Raw genomic sequence first — 20,739 nt, forward strand, 5'->3', positions numbered from 1 at the left:
GCCTGTCATGCAAACACTAATACAGCCATGGTAAATCCAGCCAGGAAGCTGGCTTTTGACTCACCAACTATCTGTCCTGGCGTTCACACACATAGCAGACCCAGTGTTTAAAAGGATTAAAATAATGTTTTGCATGCCTATTCTGTGTAACAAGGTATTACAACCAGTGCATAAATCTTGCTTTAACAAAGTAACTTGAAAATACTTTAAAAATACATATTCATTTTTTTCTCCTTTTTGGTTGTAAGAGGTTGTGCTTTTCTGCTAAATCTATAGTACAAACTCATAATTGCAGACTAAACAGATAAGCATAGTAGAGTTTCCAGGAAACTATATCAACACGAGAATCATGAAGTCTTATCATCACATGGTTTCCTTCATCTGCCAAATAAAGATTGTTTCGTGCTGTTATGAAAGGCACTGTGTTCAAGGACTTTCCCCTCAGCTACATGGCTAACATGTCCTGATACTTGAGTACTTAACCAGCACATTAGTACATCTTCGTGCACTGTCATAGATACACACATCCTGGAAATGGCCATTTCTGATCCTTTTAACTCCTGTAAGGGATACTTTCACAGTCACTACAAGACAGCTGGAAAGACTGTGGAGATGCTCTGCTTATGTGAAAATACAGAAATGATGATATAACTAATTCATTTCTAGATCACTTGGAAGCTTTTGAGTTGCTAGCTTGTGAAAAAAATCTCACCTGCTGGTGTTTATCCTCCTCCACCTTTTTTAGTTCTTTCATTATTCAGGAAAGCGAATATTGGGAGTGTTCATTTATTCATTTATGAACAACTTTTACAAATGCAGACTGGATGTCTCAATAAAAACTATATCCTATGACATTTTAATTATGATTTATTATCAGTTATAACTATAGACACAATGACTTATTATACAGTAAGTAACCCACTAGCATTTATCAATACTACCAACATTTATAATTGCATTATTACCAAATGGAATAGAATAAATTGGTAACCATTTATTTTAAGTCCCCCTTTTAGAATTTATAAGCAGTATATAAGTATGTAATAAAGTGTTTATAACACAGTGCAATGTAGCTGTATACAGATACAGGGCCATTTTAAGTGAGTATTAATGTACATATGGATGTCATGTATATGAGGACAAGCAGTTAAGTAAATGCAGGCACTGGATGTCATTTTAAAATTAAAGTGTCTAAAATGAATAACAAAATAATTTTCCCTCTTTTTGACACCTGTGGCTCATGGCACCACCTACACCTTCAAACTGCCCTGCTTCTGGATATTCATTTGGTCATAAACATGTAGTATCTAATTTCTGCCACTAGGGGTCTCTCAGTTAAGTAATAAGTTTGATGTGAAGTAATGAGGGATCATGGGAGTTGTTGTCATCACTGTTAAACAACCACCACTGCTGCATGTAATAGTAAACAGCTGAGTGGCTAGCTAGTTAGTTCCTTCATGTCCTTCTTTACTCTCTTCACATATCGTCTGGTGTTTCCTGTATTTGCGTGGAAATTATAGCAACTGGATGGGGTAAAGGGGATATGATGCCATTGACAGGTGACCATAGTAAATGCACTGTTACCTTATAAAATGTTGGATTTCCCTGTTTGAACATCGTTGGAAACATTACAGATAATAAATAAGTACACAACACACACACACAACACACACACACACACACACACACACACACACACACACGCACATACACAAACACAAAGTCGTGTATACATGATTCATGGGGACATTACATAGAATTACATTCATTTCCTGGAGAGTTACCCTAACCATGACCAAAACCTCTACTTGCCTAACTCTAACTCTTACCTTCACCTTAAACCCAGTCTTCATCCTAAAATATAATGATTTACGTTGTGGGGACCTGCATTTTTTCCCCACAAGTAAGGCGAGTCCTCACAATGTGAGAGTGCAAACAGATTTATGTCCCCACAATGTGAGAAATACATGGTGCGCGCGCACACACACACACACACACACACACGTATATACACACACAGCCATAGACAAAATATCCAGGCTTTCTGGATGACACCATACACACAGGAGCACTATTAATAATACCTCACCATTTGTTATGGAAAATCACCACAACTGGAGCCTCTCTCCCAGCTGTTTCCTCGTCTGTCTGTCTCCATAAAAAGCCAGCATGAGGTGGCTAAAGAAACTTTTATCCATATTGATCTGTGTTTGAACAAATTACAGGACCATGAGACAGATCAGAGTGCCTCAAGTGAACATTTGAAACATTAGGTTGTGAACATTTGCTCAAAGGCTTCTGAGAAACCTTGTTCTATTAAGAGTTGCAAAAATCTCATAGGGGGAATTAATTTGAAAAGATGAAAAACTACAAACCCATAATACAAAGATCCTCCATAAAGAAGCATCTCATATCCTGATTGACTTTATTGCCGTGATATGACAATATATTCTGATAATTAAAATATTGCTGTGCACATTACTGCTTCAGGATGTTTACAGCCATAAAATGGGTAGAAACCTCACCCTCTGTGTTCTGTGAATCTACAAATCTTGAGACATTTGATTTTTTTTAATGGGAGACAAGCTGCAGCAATCTATAAACTCAACTAAAATTCCCATATGCAGAACATGCTATCTGAAGCTATTATAAGCCCAATTATATTTCCTAAACATGTTGCCTTAATTTGCTTTGGTGATCTCTCAAGTTGTGCGTGCATCCCAACTGCACTTTTAACTGTGTTACCATGCAACAAAAGTGTTCTTTGAGGCTGTACTAATTGCTGCTAACATGCTTGTAATGATAATGCAAGCTGGCAGGTTTATTCATAAACCGCAGTACTGGACAAAATTTGATCTGATGATGATCTTAGATGAAAAGAATGAAAAGTTATTAAAATTCCACCTGAGGGGAACGTGAACGTCTGAACCAAACGTCATAGCAATCCATCACATTGCTGTTGAGATATTTCACTCAAAAGCACAAGTGTGAACCTCATAGTGGTGCCAGAGTCAGTCTGGACCAAAGCAATGCACTGACCGACACACAAAAAACAGTAGAATCCTTTGCAAAATGATACATTAAATGTGATTTGAGGTTAATCGGCTTAACAATGCCAAAACATCAGTCTGATCCTTTAATCAATGCCACGTGGAAAGAAGGTCATAGGAACACTGACCAGAGTTTGCTCAGAGTCTGCCTTGTTATAAACAAATAGGATTTCTTATTAGACTCTAGAAATTGAACTAAACAGCACAACACTGAAGCCCTTTGAGTTCCTCCTGGCCATGCTGTGCCTTACTGGGTCATGCTGTGGAGAAGTGGCCTCTGGGACTGAATGTAAATGCTGCCTCTTTTACTCACAGATCGCTACGTCCGTGCTGTATCTATTTCAGCGTCAGTCACGCAGCAGACTTTATCCTACCTCATGATCCCTCAGCAAGGCCTGTGACAGCAAGGATGTGTGATGTTAGCATATCATACGAGGCCTGCTGCTCACAAATTAGTCCCTTTGGGTGTAATGCAGGCTCTGTGATCTGAGTGGCCCTTGGTTAACTCCTTACTAAAGACATGAGGCTCAAGCTGGTCTGTCAGTATCTTAAAAGCAGCACCATATGTCTGTCAGTCCCTTACCGATGGCCTCACTCATGTTAACATAGTGAGCAGCTGCTCTCTCTGCGTCTCGACCTTTGTGGGGAGATGTTTAAGATGTTTAAGATCGTTAAAGTGGATGGAGATGAAACTGTATTCGAAACGTTGTGAGCAGAGCCGGAGCATTTGGATGTGTTCTGTCGTCTGGGGGCACCGCTTGGTTTGTGTGGTGATGGCAAAAAGGACGATTCATAATGAAAGAAAACAAATTAAAATAAATCAATCAAAAACACCTTGAAAACTCTTTAAGACATTACTGCATTGTTAAACATGAGACCACCAGGAAGTCACTCTATAAAAGATGTATGTGGAGAAAATGGCTTATTGTGCTGTGTATCAAACTATATATGACATATATAACATACAGTTTGATACTCAACATCAAAGCCATTTTCCAAGTCTTGCGAGTCTCAGAGGTGTAACGTAGAGGATAAAACCTGCAGCAGGTTGCAAGACAGACTGCACACAAAGTCCAAGGAAAGAATTTAATGTTGTTTCTGCACAACGCTGCTATTCATACAAGCCTCACACATGCTACAGAAGATAACTCCTGCACAGCTGATGCTGTGATGCACTGACGGAATTTAATTCTGAAGTGTAACAGCAAGCAGCGATTAAGACAGCCAACAAGTTTACAACAATAAAAAAATAACTGAAAGTACATTTTTCGTAACACACACACACACACACACACAGATCATAGAATACAGACAGTTAATAGTTTTTCATAAATTTAGTAAAAGTAAGTACCTCACTTGCCAGATTGACAACACCTACAGTGCTTTTGATGGCACACAATAAAAGATGGCAATCATGGCAAACTGAACATTTTATTCTTGTTTTGTGGAATATATCTAAAGGAATGTTATTTGATTTCTTGCTGAAAGTTCGATGAAAAGCACCACACCACTGTCCTAACTGTATGCTAAATATGAAGCTGGCCTGGCTTTGAATAATTAACACATCTTACTTGTTTAATCTAAACAGTTAAACACTAAAGTCAAGACATTGTGAGGAAATAGTCTGCACAGGCAGTAGCAATCTGTTAAACCCCAATTTGTTGATCTGATATTTGAACAAATGTAACAAACAAGATATAATGTGTTAATTAGTGAGCTTTTGTTTCAATAGGACAGAGCCAGGCTAGCTGGTGACCCCTGTTTCCAGTTTATGCTGAGATAACCTAGCTTCATATTTACAGTACAAGCATGAGAGCAGTATCTTCTCATCAACACTCCTACCCAACTATTCCTTTAAAAAAGCATTAATGTGACAGTGAAATCTCAATGTCGGATATTCTTACAAGCTTATAAACCTAAAAATATACATGTTAACTATGTGGTAACATGACCTGAGTTAGAGCTGTGTGACAGAAGGAGTTTGATTCACGGAACATTTATTTTATTTTTGCTGTCTCTGTGCTTTATGCCGCTAATTTTATGCTGCAAAAGTAATCTCATGTGAACTATTGCAGAACTCATAAGCTCAACTATTAAATATATATCAGATATTTTTGAAACAAAAGTATGATGAATCAAAAAATGTGTGATTGTTAAACATCTCAAAGCAGGCAGTAATTTTAGACTGTACATTCAAAAAATTAGACTTATTAAAGAGAGAAAGCAAACGTAACCTCACTGGGAGGTAAACACATCATCAGTACACAATCAGATTATGCAGAAACATGTAAGAGTCGGAAACGTGTCCTTTTGCCTTATGATAAATTGCCCAATCTTGTCTGATTTTAAGTCATCTGTACTTCAGATTATATATAATTCAGTTTCTTTAGTCTCAGGATGCATTGTGTTTTTTTATGCTCTCATTGTTTGCATAATTTTTCAATTTATTTTAACCACTGGAGCGCCTCTCTGCTGCATACAAAGATTCTTTACAGTAACATTGTTGGTCTGTGGGTAAGCATTATTATTATTTTTTTAAATTGTATTTTATTTATTTATTTTTTTGTATGTTTTTTTCATTTTTGCCACAGTAGAAGACCGCTGGGTTTTGGGGTGATCGATTCTGCCAGGATGGGTTTTATTTCAGTAGGTTTTACACCCAGTTTTGGCTCACCCATCTTGACCTGGTATCAGGTAGTCCCCACTGCCCCGCACCAGACATGGAGGCACCACTGCGATACTTTCCGGTGTGGTTTGGAGATTCTCGTGGACTTCAGCGTTAGTCTGACTGATTTCAGGACTGGCTTCAATGTCGTCGTAATTCTCCTGTGGGTCTTGCACCTCGTATGTTACCCCATCTGTCAGAAGAAAAACAATTGCATGTTAAAATTTGCTTCAAGTACTGGAATTTAAGGGTGGAAAAAAGATGTAATTAAACATGTTCCAAACTTTCCTGAGCTTTGATCAAAGCCTCCCTTGTGGAAATCCTTGTCTCCTGAGGTGGCGGCAGGGGCAGCCTGAAAAGTCAGGGGCTGAGCCTCAGCCTCTTCATCAATATCGTCGTAAGGAAAAGAGGAAGTGCTCCGTGCTTCGCTCTCTGTGATGACTTCAGCCCCTGATCTGTACCCTGATGAACAACAGAAACAACACTTTCACAGTTTCCTACAGTTCCATTCTGAAAACATGAAACTATTCAAATAAACTCAGTCACAGGAGACTTTTTTCATCCTTATTACAAGTCCGTCCTTATTTTAACTTTGAAGTTTAATTTTTAAGATAAGACTTCACATGTTACAGTAACACAGAGACGAGCAAAGAGGTAAGAAAAACAGAAAAATAACTGGTTGAATGAAATAGGTGAAAAATAATCAAAATAATTAGACGTAACATTAAAAAACTTAGAAACGTTATTACAATGCATTCGACTTTGCAAACATTTGTACAAAAGAAGTCCAGTAGCGCAATTCTTGCAGCTATTATAGCTGATTAACCATATAGTATAGGTGTATTGGTATAGGTTTGAATATACGTACAGTATATATAATATAATAATAAGATATATAATGCTACTTACAATATATGGGTAATTAGTATTTGTAATATGTATGTGTATACATTAATAATACAACAATTTGAAGCATATATTGTAGGAATCAACAAGCATGCTAGCTCATATTTTCATATAAAGCACAATAATAACAGTATAGTTACAATGTAGTATTATTGTGTACTATATAAGAAATAAAATGTCTTGTCAAATAAAATAGTGTTAGATATGTATGTTAGTACTTCTTACGCTGTAATAATTACACTGCCGATATATAATTGAGGACAAGTTTGAGCATGTGATTAGAATTCACTATTCTATAAACATTTTAGACAATTAAAAAACAAATGAATATGGTTTGAAACTCACTGCCATGATGGAAGTCTTCCATTTCATTTGCATTGCTTGTGACGTCCTCATAGTCGCCACTTTCAAACTCTACCTCTTTCCTTGAAATCTCTCTCGCTGCATCAAAAGAACATTTGTCATGTACTGGCACATGATGAACAACTGGCTCATACTAATGAACACTAAAGGACAGCACAGGCAAGCAGTTACCACACAACACATATAGCAATTCTGGCTACCTCTGTTCCAATGAGCATCGGTGAGCAGGGCTGATGCACTGCTGTTTAAATGTCTAAGAGTTTCTAAGAGCTGAAATATATGGAAATGCCGGACTGAAATTCCGTGTGCATGCAGAAAGGCTGGCCTCTTGTGGCAAAAAGGCTCCAGCACACCTTTTTCATTACAATGGGATGTTGAGCAGGGTTAGATTTTGTTTTCAGTGTGTCGCTTTTTCAAGGGACTTAATAAAAAGTGAAGTTACTCATCAATCAGGATTGAATTTCAACTGAAGCAATAATAACTAGCAGAAGAACAGAATAATGTACTCACACGAAACGTTCATGGGCCTCTTGGCTTTTCTGGCAATGTAGAGTCGTACAAATACAACAATCACTATCACCAGAACCAGAGGAAATCCTATTCCCAGGATGACAAGCACTATGGGGGTCTTGGTAGCACTTCCATTTGGTTCTTCCACATACCCTGAAATCAAACACAGCCACATTGCTTTTTCTGCAGTTCTTCACAGGGTGGGACTGGTGTTTGATTCATTTAGTTATTCTGTGGCACGTTAATCAAATCAAAAATACACTGAACAACTGAAGGGATATTTTGGGAACTTATTGAGAAATGCTTAATGGTTCTGATTACCCTTGCAGTAGATCTTAGCAGGCAAGTCTTCACAGGACTTCTGGCTGACACAATGCCTGATGTCCTTTTGACCTGCGCTGCAGTCCAATGTTGTTTCCAGTTTGACCTGGAATTTGAAATGTAAACTTGTCTTTAGATCATCTTCTTTTCATGCAGCCATATAAAATATTGAAATCTGCTAAAAATGAGGGCATATAGTGAAACAGCAAAAGATCACAAATTATACAGAAGTCACAAGACCTTCGAGACTAATGATTGGGATCTTGCCACAAACAAACAACAACAACAATGCAAAGATTTACCCGTTTTTCTTTCTTAGTTGTCACTTTGCTAGGATTGAAATTGTTACAGTCAAGCTTTGCACACAGGTTGTCCTTCATTTGAGCGGAAAGTGACGGGGCACACACTTTTTCCCACTTATTTCGATAATTGACTTCAATCACACCTCCACACTTTTCTGAGGTCCGGAACTCCACCCCATCTGTAAAAGAAAAAAACAGTAATCATTCCACTTCAACCCCTGTTTTACAGAATAGTTTGATATTTTAGGAATTGGCTTCTCCACTTAACTTTCGCCCTGCTCCCCATCTTCATGCTAAGCTAGGCTATTCGTCTCCCAGCTGTAGCTGACGTGAGAGTTAAATCGGTGCTTTAATCAAATTCTTTGCAAGAAATAGCAAAGAGTAAATATATATTGTAAATTGTCATTTCTGTAGTACAAATGCTTTGAATGGATTCATAATTTCACTGCTAGCTAGAAAGGGGAACTTCATGAAAATGGAACATTTACTCCAACATGCAAAAAATGTAACTCATCTTCACGCTCCTGCCACACTCTGACGATTCACCACAAAGTGAAATCTACTGTGGGAGGACGAGGAGGTGTGAGGGCCTTAGAGGCTGTGAGACTCATTTGTGACACATTTTGTCCATTTAAAATAATATTAATGACATTTCTTCAGGCAGGGTGACAGGAGGATTCAATGAATACAGGAAGCACATACACACTGGACATACTTACTGACACAGGAGACAGACATCAGTGGTCCATTACATGTTCCCATGAATCTGTCACACTGGCCAAGTGTTTGATGGTAGTCCTCACATCTGACATGTTGGTACTGTTTACCCGGCTCGCTTGGTTGTATAGTAATAATAAAAGCAATAATAGCATTGCTACAATTCTGTTCATGGCAAACCAAGTGTGAATAGGCGTCCTTCCAGCCACTGCTGCACACCCTAGTGCCATTTATCATCACTTCACCACCACATGTCCCAGAAAGGGTCACAGTGGGCTCACCTAGGACAAAAAGCAATACAATAATATCAGATATTAATCCAAACAAGCAAAGCCATTTTAAAACCCACCCTTACACAGAAAACCCCCCAGGAGCCAACATGCCTGCAACTGCTCATAGAAGAACACAACAGAGCACACTACAGGCAAAAACCTGAATTAACAGCTCATTTGTGATACCTTGCTTTGGCATAATGTTGAAAGCACATAATGTTCCACTTCACAGTATCAGCAATGAAGTAGAACAGACCTTGTCCAGCATCTGTTAAATTCAAGCTTTACACAAACAAACTTATTGCTGTCAGAAATAAAGTAACTAACAATAATATTTCAATGTATCATTTATTAGTGGAGTCATAATTAATTTTAGTAAAGTCAGCTGTTCATAGAATACCTCTACTACATTTACAAGCACTGTATTATTAGACATGTACCAGCTAGATGCTGCTAGCTTGGGATAGGCTAAGATCTACCATTAGCAGCAACCTCCAGTAGAATATTTAGCTTCTCATCTAAATCTTGGCACGACAGAAAAATACATATATTTCCCAAAATGCCAAACTCTCCCATTAATGGTCAGTAAAAATGATTGTGAAATAAAAACACATTTACAATGCAACTGCAAAGTTTCTGAGATCATTTGACAACAATCCTGCAGATCTAAAATTTACCTTCACATTTGACAAAGACCTGCTTCCCCGGCTGTGGGAAAATTTGCTTTTCACAGTCCCAGATGTTTTGGGGATTCTTGACACTTGAACAGTTAAAGTTTCTGTTCCACACAGAACGAACTGTAGTTATCATATTTGACTTGAAGTTGCCACATTCCAGCTCCTGGCAAAGCCTGCCTCCTTCAGTTTCTGTCCAGCCTTCATTGGAGACGGCGCTTTTATTTCCCTCAGAGTGAACAACCACAGTTCCACTACAGGCCTTGTGGAATTTCAGCTCTATCTTACTCCAGCCTGTGGTAAGTAGCAGGGACAGATGAGATAAGATTCAAGAAATACAAAACTTTGTGTTATTAGCAGGAACTAAAAGAAGAAGAAGAAAAAAAAAAACTCTTTTATGGGAAGGTCCCAAACATGCTTGAAAATTTCAGCTGACCTTGACATACTAACTTTTCCAACCTGCTATTTCTTTGTAACATGATGCTGAAATTAGGTGAGTGGTAAAAGAGGAAAGGGATAATGAAGAAATTTCCAAAATGCTAAATATGAGACAAAAACATGACACATACTGGAGCACCGGAGGGCACCGAGAGCGCAGGTGGGCGTGCCGGGAGTGATGCTACATGCTGCTAATGGCCCCTTGCCATTTGCAGGACACTGTATTTGTGAAATGGCCTGAGCTCCTGCTGATTTTGGTCCGAAATAGTCAGTCATTCTGAGAGCTTGACCACATCCCAGCTCCCTACAGATGGTGTTTTGTGTTCGGCTGTCTTCAAGAGCATCTCTGCACACGGGGAGCCACTGGCCTTGAAGGTATACCTCCACATTTCCAGAACATTTGTATCTTGTAGCATTAATTCTGGTCTTGACACTACCTGCAACAAAACAATGAAGAGTACCGAGTTAGAACCTCATGTTATTTATGTGTAACATTTATTTATTTAAAAATGAATTTGCATCTGGATCAATAGACACAGTGATGGACAACAATGCCAACATGTGCACAAATAAAATTTACGTAAAGGAAATCAGTCTCATGAGTTTTACACATGTAAACTTATTATAAGGTTCCATCTGGGCTTATTTCACATATATATTTTTTTAATTGAGTCCAAGAGTTGTTTATATCAAATAGCTTTAAGCACTTGGAATTATGGAAAAGCAAGAGCTATATTAAAACGAGAAATAATTGTTTATTTCGTATAGAAATTTGTATCAAATTTTTAATTTGACAAAAGAGAGATGTTGACATTTTGAGGTGGAAGGAAACCATAAGGCATGTAAGCTGACCAAAATACTCATATATGAATATTTGACAAACAATCCATTACCTGAGCAAACAACATAGGCTGGGTTTCTGTTACAGGTGCCGTCTTTTTCATCCTTCATGATCAAGCTGCTCTGGTTCAGGTTGGCACCGCGTGGCCTGAGGTGCAGACTCTTGACGATCACCTCAGTTTTGTCAGGCGAGCTGTTGGCACCTGGGATTCTGTTCCCGCAGCCCAGGTTTTCACACAGCATCTGAGACTTTGCATCTGTCCAGGTGTCTTTACACACACCCCCACACCTCCCCCCCGCACAAACGTTGACATTCCCCCAACACCATTCGGTCAGGTTGACTTCGATGTTTCCTGTTGGGATGAGGAAGTTGTTACACACTTGTATCACCAGAGTATTTCACAGCTGCAGCGTTTCTTTGACCGGTTTATGATATTTCCAAAGTTTCAGCAAAAATGACCCCATGCATCATGTCTTAAACTGAACCACAGGACAGCCAGTGTCATAATTAACAATGATGAATAAAGGTTAAATATTCAATAAAATTCTATGTCTCAACACCACTTCATATTACCTGAGCATGTCACAGTGGCAATCGTGTCCTTGTAGTCAGATGGCAATATTGTATTTTCACATTCAAACAGAGACGTGGTGTTGGATGAGCAGCTGTAAGATTGATCCCAAACATCGTCTATCACATCAGCACTAGAGCTGGATGTATGGTTGGAGGCTTCCTGACACTGCATCTGTCGACACACTGTGTTTGCAGCGTCTGGGTTCCATGTCTCTGTCGACCCGGAGAGCCAGTAGGTTTTGCTGCCGTGCTGTATGCCCACTCTGCCAGAACAGGAATTACTTCCTCCATCCACAAATACCACCTTATGTTCTGGCACAAAAAGGAAAGAGACATAAACAGTTAAGTGTTGGGATTGATGGCAGGAGGTGTTAGACCAGCAGCTTGTCTAACGTGTCCCCTTCTTCTTTCACAGTGCATGCTGGGATAGGCTCAAGCCCCCCCACACAAACTTGAACAAAGTTAGCAAATATAGACAGTTACTGTTGCCTGTGAACTGTGAGTTGTTGAGAAGAATCCCTTTTTAGAGAGCAGGTCAAAAATCCTGTTTTCAGTCCTGAAAATCTAAACACTCACATGTACATGAGGCAAATTGTATTGCATTGTATTTTTTTGTCCCTACACCTTTCATGTATTTGGTTGAGTGCATTCTGAGCTGTGATACCTTATCTGAAAGGTACGAAACGAATGGAAAAAACACTCACTCTCACAGGTTATTGCCACCGCTTCCGTCTCCCTCGATGAACTGATTGAATTATCTGTAACACACTCAGAGATTTTTGAGGCGCCTGGATTGCAGTTTACAGCCTTAGTCAAGAAATCACCTGAACCCTGGCTGAATTTGTCAGAATTGGTATGGTCTGTGCTATTCCCACATTCCAGCTGTGAGCAGACAGTTTTTGAATTGGTGTCTGTCCATCCTTGTTTAGCGACCCTCTGCCATTGGCCGTCATACTGGATCTCCACCCTCCCAGCACATGGTCCAAAACCATCTGTCAATCTCACGTTCATGCTATCTGTACCATGACAGCGAGAGAACTGTTAAACATGGAACACCTCACAAGACGACATCACACAGCTGCTACCATGTGATCGATGGCATAGCTCACCTGCACACACAACGTAGGCGATAGAGGAGCACAAGGGCTTGTTGTTACGCGCTGCCCTACAGTGCCACAGTGAGGACTCACTGCCTGAGCACTTCACATTGTCCATGATCCCCTTTTGTGTGATTGGCTTCGTACTGCTGCTAATCACCTAGAACAGAGCATTTATAATGTCGTGGATATCATGTCATTCATTTGTGCCAGACAGAAAACACTGATTGACTCAAAAAGAAGAGTAACAGTTATGAAGAGAAAAAAGAAACTAAGATAATAATACTATAATAAAGCTACATCACTTTGCACCTAAAATATAGCCGAAAGCCCAGTGGGTCTCATGCAGTCGCTAAAGGTTACCGTGTGCGTCTATATGAGACGCCGAGGGGCCCTGAGAACCAGGCTTTTGGCATAATCCAGTAACTGTCACTTGTGGCCACAGTGGCTGCTGCTCACGTGACATCGGCTTGCAATGAATCAAACATAGTTTTTTAAAAACTTGATACTGAAAACTCACATCCCCGCACTTCAGCTCTTTGCAGACCACCTGAGCATCATTTTTGTTCCATTGGGAGGCACACACAGGATGATCTGAATCATTCACTGTAATATAAACTGCACCATAGCACTTGCTTGGTTCATTATTGTTCTTCAGAACTACGCTAACGTTGTCTGTGGGAAAAAACAAAACAAAACAGTGGCTCAGGATGGTGAGAGAATAAAAGATGAAATACGGTAGAAGACAGAAGGAGAGGAAGGAAAAAGTTGTTTTGGTCTGGAAATACAAAGTGGTGGCTTTGAGGTTGCTTGTGGATGAGCAGTAGTTGAATTACCTGAGCATTTCAGCTGTGTAGCACTGTCGTTCTGTTTGTGATGGACTTTGATACCGCAGTACATTTGCTGGCACCAGTCATCAGGACCGACTGTGAGTTTTGTGCGGGCTGTAACAGGGTTCCACTTGCCATTTTGCTCTTTTTCCAGCTTCCCCTGACAGACATTTGTTACGTCTCCTTTGAGCTGCAATCTCTCATAACCTGTTTACATGAAGTCTTGTCTTAATTCACTGTTACATCACAACATTTGGGTAAACTTTAGTGTATGTGTGTGAGTGTGTATGTTACCTGTGCATGTGACAGAAGCAGGAATTGAGCAGGAATCTGATGGCTGAGTTACACACTGCCACAGATCATCTAAATGCTCAATGTCTGTGCACTGGATCTTCATCATCTGTCCTGAGCTGCTGGATCTTTGCCAAACCATCCACTCCTCCTGAGGAACGGCTGTACCGCACCCGAGCTTCCCACACAAGAAATTGGCTTCCGTTTGTCCTTCATGAGAGCGGAATCGTACAGTATTTAATAATTCTTATCATCATCTAACCCATTTAATTATTATAAGAATTGAAAGAGGTGGTAAGACGAAGAACTCAAACAAATCCAATTTAACAGGGAAGCTGCACTGAAGTATGAAAGCTAGTGAAACGATGGGAGCGCCTGAAAATTGAACAAAGAATGAAAATGAATATAATATAAAAAAAAATCATTATGACCACATCCTGTGTGCTTAATAAACAAATGCACGTATTATTATCGTCATTATTTTCTTCTCTCCCAGAGACACGATCACGCACTTAAACACTCGTGACTTCCACTAAGATACTAATTACACTCATTTAAATCACAGTATCTGCATGTGTTTATGATTATTGTAACTGTGTACACGTTTTATGCCAGGTTCTGTACATCACCCTGACTGTCTTTTTCTATTTTATCCCCATTTCTGTCATTGTTGTGTCTGTAAATTAAAAGTAATAACAACAATAATAACCCCCACCCCCCCACCCCCAGAAAGTGAGATGAAAATCCCCCCCAAAAAAAAGCAAACAGATTATTTTTAAGCAAAATGTTGTTTTTTCTTCTTTTTTTTTTCTCCATGAATCACATCACAACCTGTCAGATTTGCCTTGAGACCCTTTGGAGGGATCAAACCCACAGTGGGAATGACTGGACTAAATGATCTAACTGTATGAATTAGACAAACTATTGTACCTCTACCTCAATCAGCTACAACAATAAAATGCTGCCTAAGCATTTAAGCATTGGTGCATCAGTATTAAAAAGAATATATGATACCTATACGATAATTCAGTAACAATAATTCATCAAATGTAAGTTGATAGTTTACATATATTCAGCTAATAATAGAACATTCAAGTCTGGGTTCCTCCATGTTGGTTACATTTCATTTGCACTTTACATCAACTAAATGTCCTATTTCTTCTTTGAACTCACACACACACACACACACACACACACACACACACACACACACTAACTCTTACCCCAGTTGTCATCACAAAAGTAACCTGAATTTGATTGCCCGTCGGAGTACTGAACAGCTCCCGCACATCTGAATCCATCCAGGCTTATTTTGATTTCACCTCAAAGAGAAAAACAAAAGTCATGAATCGTTCTAAAGGTGTGCTTCTCAACATCACACATTATGTGTCGCAACAAAAGTCAGAATTGAAAGTCTGGCCTTACTTGTGCATTTGATAAATTTCGTAGCGTCATTTGAGTGGACGCTGATGCCCCAGCCTGGATTTTCACAGTCCCACAGATGACTCTCGTTTCCGTTGCACATTATTTCATTGAGCCAGACTGTACCAGGGTCTCGTAGACAGTCCTGTGAAGAGTTGCGCTCCCCACAGTGAATGCTTCTGCACACCACTTGTTCAGTGTTGCTGCTCCAGTATTTATTTCCAACGGAGCCCCAGACGCCTTTATGGTAGACTTCAACATGACCTTCACATGGGTTGTTTCCGCTCTTTAGAATCAGCCTGTTTACATCACCTGGTTACATGAGGGTTTGTAATATAGCATTCTTTAGTCTTTAGTTATTTATTTGTTGTGAATATTGAGGTTGCTGTCACTGTCTGTATACCTGGTCTGTACCTATTCTGAGCCTTCTACCCACATTTGCTATGACCAAGTTTGCTTTTAACTGTGGGTCAAATGGTCTAAAAATGTTTAAAGATTGTTATCTCTGCTTCACTGATGGCCTTTTTCACTTTTACAGAATCTAAAATCTAACTGCAATGAAAACAAATTTTCTTTTGAATGCCTTTTCATTTGTTGCTTAACGATAAAGGCCGTCCAAAATCGTAAACACAATGTTTCATATAGATTGGAGAAATTATGTGACAAAGAGGGAAAGAAAAAAAAAAAAAAACACTTTGCAATATTATAATTTCTGAAAAATTTTCTGTTTGGTTTCCTGGATTATAGGAAGAAAAAAAAAAAAGAAAAAAAAAGAAATTTCCTTGACAGAAGAACAAAACTTTTACCCTGGCACTCCAAACATTAATTCAATATATTCATATATATTCATTCATCTTCTATACCGCGTATCCCTTTCGGGGTTGCGGGGGGGCTGGAGCCTATCCCAGCTGTCAACGGGCGAGAGGTGGGGAACGCCCTGAACCGGTTGTAATTCAAAATATATTATTGGAAATTTTATTCCTCCCATATGTTTTTTGTATTTTTGTATATTTTTTGTACACAAAAAAAGTCAAACATCTGACCGATGATGATGTTCATACGGAGTGTTATTCACGGGTGGTCCTTCCTAGGTTTGGTATTTTTTGCCTTTTCTGTTGGATTATCTACTTTGTCTTCTTCTTTCTATGTTTTATGAAAACAAAATTTCAAAGTCAGGCAATTTTGCACAACGGCCATATCTGGGTTTGGTCCGCCTGATGGTGGCGCTACTGTGACTTCATTAAGAACGATCTGGAAGTGCTACAACTTTGAAAGTTTCACCAAAACATATTAAAATAATTTCCATGCCAATGCGCTGTTATTATTTTATCTAAAGCTGGAATTTTTTCAAATGTCACTCACTTTACACTGACAATTTAACATGCAATTAAAGATTTGATTCACACATTATTTTTCATTTTTGAATTCAAATAAAAATTTGCCAAAAGATAGAACCCAACACCAACTACACTATATATGTGTGTGTGTGTGTGTGTGTGTGTGTGTGTGTGTGTATGTAGTGATTATTTTTTGTTTTCCATTACTATTGCTGTCAGTTGTTATTATTCATTTATTTATTTATTTATTTTTAGCTGAAATGAAAATGGTAGCATGGGTAATCTGAGCAGAATCTGACAAAACCGTGAGAATAACTTTCCCGACTGCGTTGCTGTAAGATTTCTAAATATTTAAATACTGATTTACAAAGAAAAAACCCTCAATGAGGATGAGTTGATTAAAAGTGAACTTTTTATGAGTTCAGAGTGAAAGCTAAAACTTTCTGATCACTTGTTTTTTGTCCTTCATGACAAAACATCAAGACTGGAACTTGGACGCTCTTATTGCTGCCTACTGGTACACTACAACAGGTACAATTATCGCTGCACTGCTCACTGAACACCCTGTCTTTTCATTTAAGTTTTTACCTTCAGGAAATCAAAGTAATCTTAAAAAGGAAAAAATACATATATAAACAAATAAATCACATTTTTTAGAGCCAGAGAAACATTTCCTGCAGTGCCTGCATGTGCTTACCTTTCAAATTGAAAAAGAGCTATACTTCACTTAAATGCAGTGTGAAACGCTACATCTTCTAACCCTGAAAATGTGTTCAATCAGGCAAACCACTGTCTAGTTTCAATTAGTCACAAACACAGAGAGCTATATGTAGAGAGAATAGGTGTAACTTGCCTTGTGAGAACACCGGCTCAATGTGAGCGGTATAGAGGAGAAGGAGGAACCACATCATGACCACAGCTCATGACTGGAGAGTGAGGCAGATGAACGATCAGCTCAGCTTTATATATGCCAAGGATGTGGCCACCCACAATGAATATGAGCTGCTGCATGAATATCATGCATGTTAAGACTTAATATTGTCTCACCATGACAGACAACTGACAAAACTGACATACAAGTTGACATATATGGAGGATCTGAGGTGGAAAAAATGAGGCAACTAATTGCTTATAGAATAAATTGTCATTTACACCCAAAAAATCTTTAATCAGATGCATATCTGAGTGGGTTCATGAATAAATCAATGGATGAAGGAAGAAAAAGGAGAGCCAACATAATACTTACATACATACATTTGTTTAAAGTGAATACATGAAGAGTGAAATTCACATCAGTAGCAGAGCACTGGCCTCTGACACGCTGCAGATGTCATGAGATTATCAAACTGATGGCTGCCGATAAACTGAAAGTGCGCGTTTTACTATTTTTTTTAATAATCTGTATAGATGTACATATATGTAGTTGTTTTTTATATTCCATCTCTTGTATACTTCTATTTTTATACTTTTATTTTGACCTCTTTATGCCACTGTGCTTGCTCTATGTAACTTGCGGGCTGTAATGACTAAATTTCCCCGGTGTGTTCAGTAAAGTCCTATCTCATCTTATCTTATCGTAACCATTAAATAAATCCAAACAAATTACATTCTACTAATTTCAGACTCAATCTGGGAGGGAAGTGCCGCACCTGAAAAATGATGCAGTGCACCGTTTGGTATCTTAGATTTATTCCAATTATTTAAAGTTTAAAATGTCCAATTAGACCACAACCATCTCTTTACACAGCAACACGGATGCATGCTCAGGCTCTTAATGCTGGATGAATTACATTTACTTCGAATGAGGATTGTTAATAGTTAATTAATTGTCAATAGTTGATTTACAAGTACAATTTAAAAAGAAAAAATAGAATTGAAAAATTTGTGACATGATGCTCAACAAAAAGTAGTTGCAAAGACATTGTTGGGGACATTGTTAGAATTCCTGACAATGATGATTTAACTGTAAACTCATTGTATAAATATCCTAAAAAATAAAAATAAAATTAAAAAAAATACAATGCTCTAATACTTGTATTATTATTATTATTATTATTATTATTATTATTATTATTATCATTATTATTATTATTATTATTATTAGAAGAAGAAGAAGAAGAAGAAAAAGAAGAACAAGAACAAGAAGATGCTTTTTTTTTAGTTTAGATCTTAATCGCCGTCTTTGCGCACAGCAGTCAGCATGTCATTTCATTCATGTCTTTTCAGTGCATGTCTTCAATAAAGTTCAATTATTTTAAGAATCAGCCTCTTTCAGTATCTGACATCTGAGAACTTGACAAAGAACAAGTTTGTAAAAACACAAAGACTTTCGCTGTGAGGAGCGACACTCTGTGCAGTCATCAAGGGAGCCAAATGTCAGCTTACATCAGAGAAATGTCAAGCTATTAATATTCTAAGAAACAACAGATTATTTTCCTGAGGATGCAAGCTACATATTATCAAAAAGCATCTCAAAATTAGAAAAAGTTCTGATGTCAGAAAAACAAGTTCCTCGATTGATTTCAAGCATTTGAATGGCAGAAGGGTAATTATGTTAAATGGGTCGTTTCATTTTCTTGAGGTAGAATCACACATGCTAAAATATTAAGGGTTAACATTTTTTGTTTGTTTTTACCAAATAATTTGGATGTAACTCACCTTTTATATTTGCTGCGTTCATTCAGCCAGGACATACTTGTGTTGGCATATTGAAGGTTCTTTTAAATGTCATTTTGAACAGGTTAATAACAATTTCTGACTAAGAAACAACAAAACGTGACTTAAAAGCTCACCCTGATACACCCACCGACAGACCAACAGAGAAAAGTGAAAAAGGATGCCTCATTAGTGAACAATTGGCCGTAGCCACGAACGCAAAGGTTAGAGAAAAGAGCAAAGAACAATTTCAATTTGTGTGAACTTTGGATTCTCCATCTCATGACTCCTCAGATTTATCTTTGGAGGGGCTTGTCCCCTAGATTGGGAACCATTGATTAAACTATCAAAGTGTATATAAAATAGACAGAAATAGACAGCTATGAATGGTTTAACGGTGTCATATATGATAACATTTCAGCCACAGAGGCCGTTTTCCTGTGGAACAAGTTCTTTATCGTAAGGGGGTGGCTGTGTATGTCTGCGGCCATGTATGTACGTCACTTTGGATAAAAGCGTCTGCAAATGACTAATTGTAATTGTAATTGTAATACACTGCTAATGATCTCTCGGCTAAAGTTTGTCGTGCCTGTGCTGCCACATGACATAAATCTAAACAGTTCTATAAAACCAGAAATGCATTCATTTCATTAAAATGGCTTTATCGTAAAACACCTTGACAGTGTTTCAGCCGTGAAACAAACTCAAACATGGAATCAAAATAAAAGCCACTTCGGGTGCCTGGGGTCAAATTTTACTGGTGAACGCTGGCTGGATGTGGACTGTGGTTACAGGTGCAAACTGAAATGCACAGAGTCAGAGAGCTGCAGGCATGTGGCTTTGTGGCTTCAGACTTCCCAGAGCTGTAACACACCAGTACGTGAAAATCAGGCACGCTTTGCTACAGAATACAAACACGAATTAGAAAAAGGACTCTTAAGTGCCCTTTAGTTAGTTGTTAAATTACATTTGTGCTTAGTGCCCTCAAGCAACTAACCTCCAGCTGTTACTGGTGCCATTGAACGCCAGTAAAACAGTGGTTTTACTGGAAAACATATGTCTGAAAGGTTTGCAAGAATTATCTGGCAAGAAGGACGGCTAACATCCGTCTCAGGGGCTCAAAGGAGAAGCTTCAAACAACTTTTTATTTTCTTTTCAGCTCTTGATTTTCAATTGAACATTTCTCAGTGGTGGAGGACATAAAATGTAAAACATTAACAATCAAGTCCTGCTTTGAAAATGTTCCCCAAGTAAAAGTCCCAAAGAAAGAAAATATAATTCTCTTGTGTCGTATGAATGCACACAAAATGACCACTTTGAGTAGTTTAGTATTATTATATGTGACTCTACAAGCAGCATTTAACTGTTCCTGGTCAAGTTTTGAACCATTAAAATACAGTCTGGAGGTTTCATTTCTATCAAATCATCACGTTCTATGAGCTCATGTGTTTTCAATGCTGAATCTAGACTTTTGA

General features: G+C 38.4%; 1 protein-coding gene across 1 annotated transcript; it reads right to left on the minus strand.

The window, feature by feature from the left end:
* Positions 1–5,514: 5,514 nt before the first annotated feature.
* LOC143327281 (scavenger receptor cysteine-rich type 1 protein M160) lies at positions 5,515–17,520 on the minus strand. Its single transcript, XM_076741547.1, has 19 exons — positions 17,463–17,520; positions 15,276–15,584; positions 15,074–15,172; positions 13,854–14,060; positions 13,566–13,766; positions 13,250–13,404; positions 12,742–12,889; positions 12,337–12,648; positions 11,633–11,944; positions 11,112–11,411; positions 10,350–10,655; positions 9,784–10,074; positions 8,837–9,115; positions 8,118–8,296; positions 7,816–7,921; positions 7,495–7,647; positions 6,967–7,062; positions 6,007–6,177; positions 5,515–5,911 (listed from the first exon to the last, which is right to left on the minus strand). Exons 1-19 carry the CDS (start codon positions 17,518–17,520, stop codon positions 5,721–5,723), a joined length of 3,873 nt encoding a protein of 1,290 aa, XP_076597662.1. The 3' UTR covers positions 5,515–5,720.
* Positions 17,521–20,739: the final 3,219 nt, after the last annotated feature.

The sequence above is a fragment of the Chaetodon auriga genome, chromosome 10 (assembly GCF_051107435.1).
Source record: "Chaetodon auriga isolate fChaAug3 chromosome 10, fChaAug3.hap1, whole genome shotgun sequence".
Lineage (NCBI taxonomy): Eukaryota > Metazoa > Chordata > Actinopteri > Chaetodontiformes > Chaetodontidae > Chaetodon > Chaetodon auriga.

What these genes read in the sequence shown, in the direction of transcription:
- LOC143327281 (XM_076741547.1), bottom strand. Translation starts at nt 17,520, where the DNA reads ATGATGTGGTTCCTCCTTCTCCTCTATACCGCTCACATTGAGCCGGTG. An exon ending in GATGTCTGTCTCCTGTGTCA is followed by an intron (nt 8,297 to 8,836) that starts GTAAGTATGTCC and finishes TTTCTTTTACAG; the next exon opens with ATGGGGTGGAGTTCCGGACC. An exon ending in CAACTAAGAAAGAAAAACGG is followed by an intron (nt 7,922 to 8,117) that starts GTAAATCTTTGC and finishes TTCAAATTCCAG; the next exon opens with GTCAAACTGGAAACAACATT.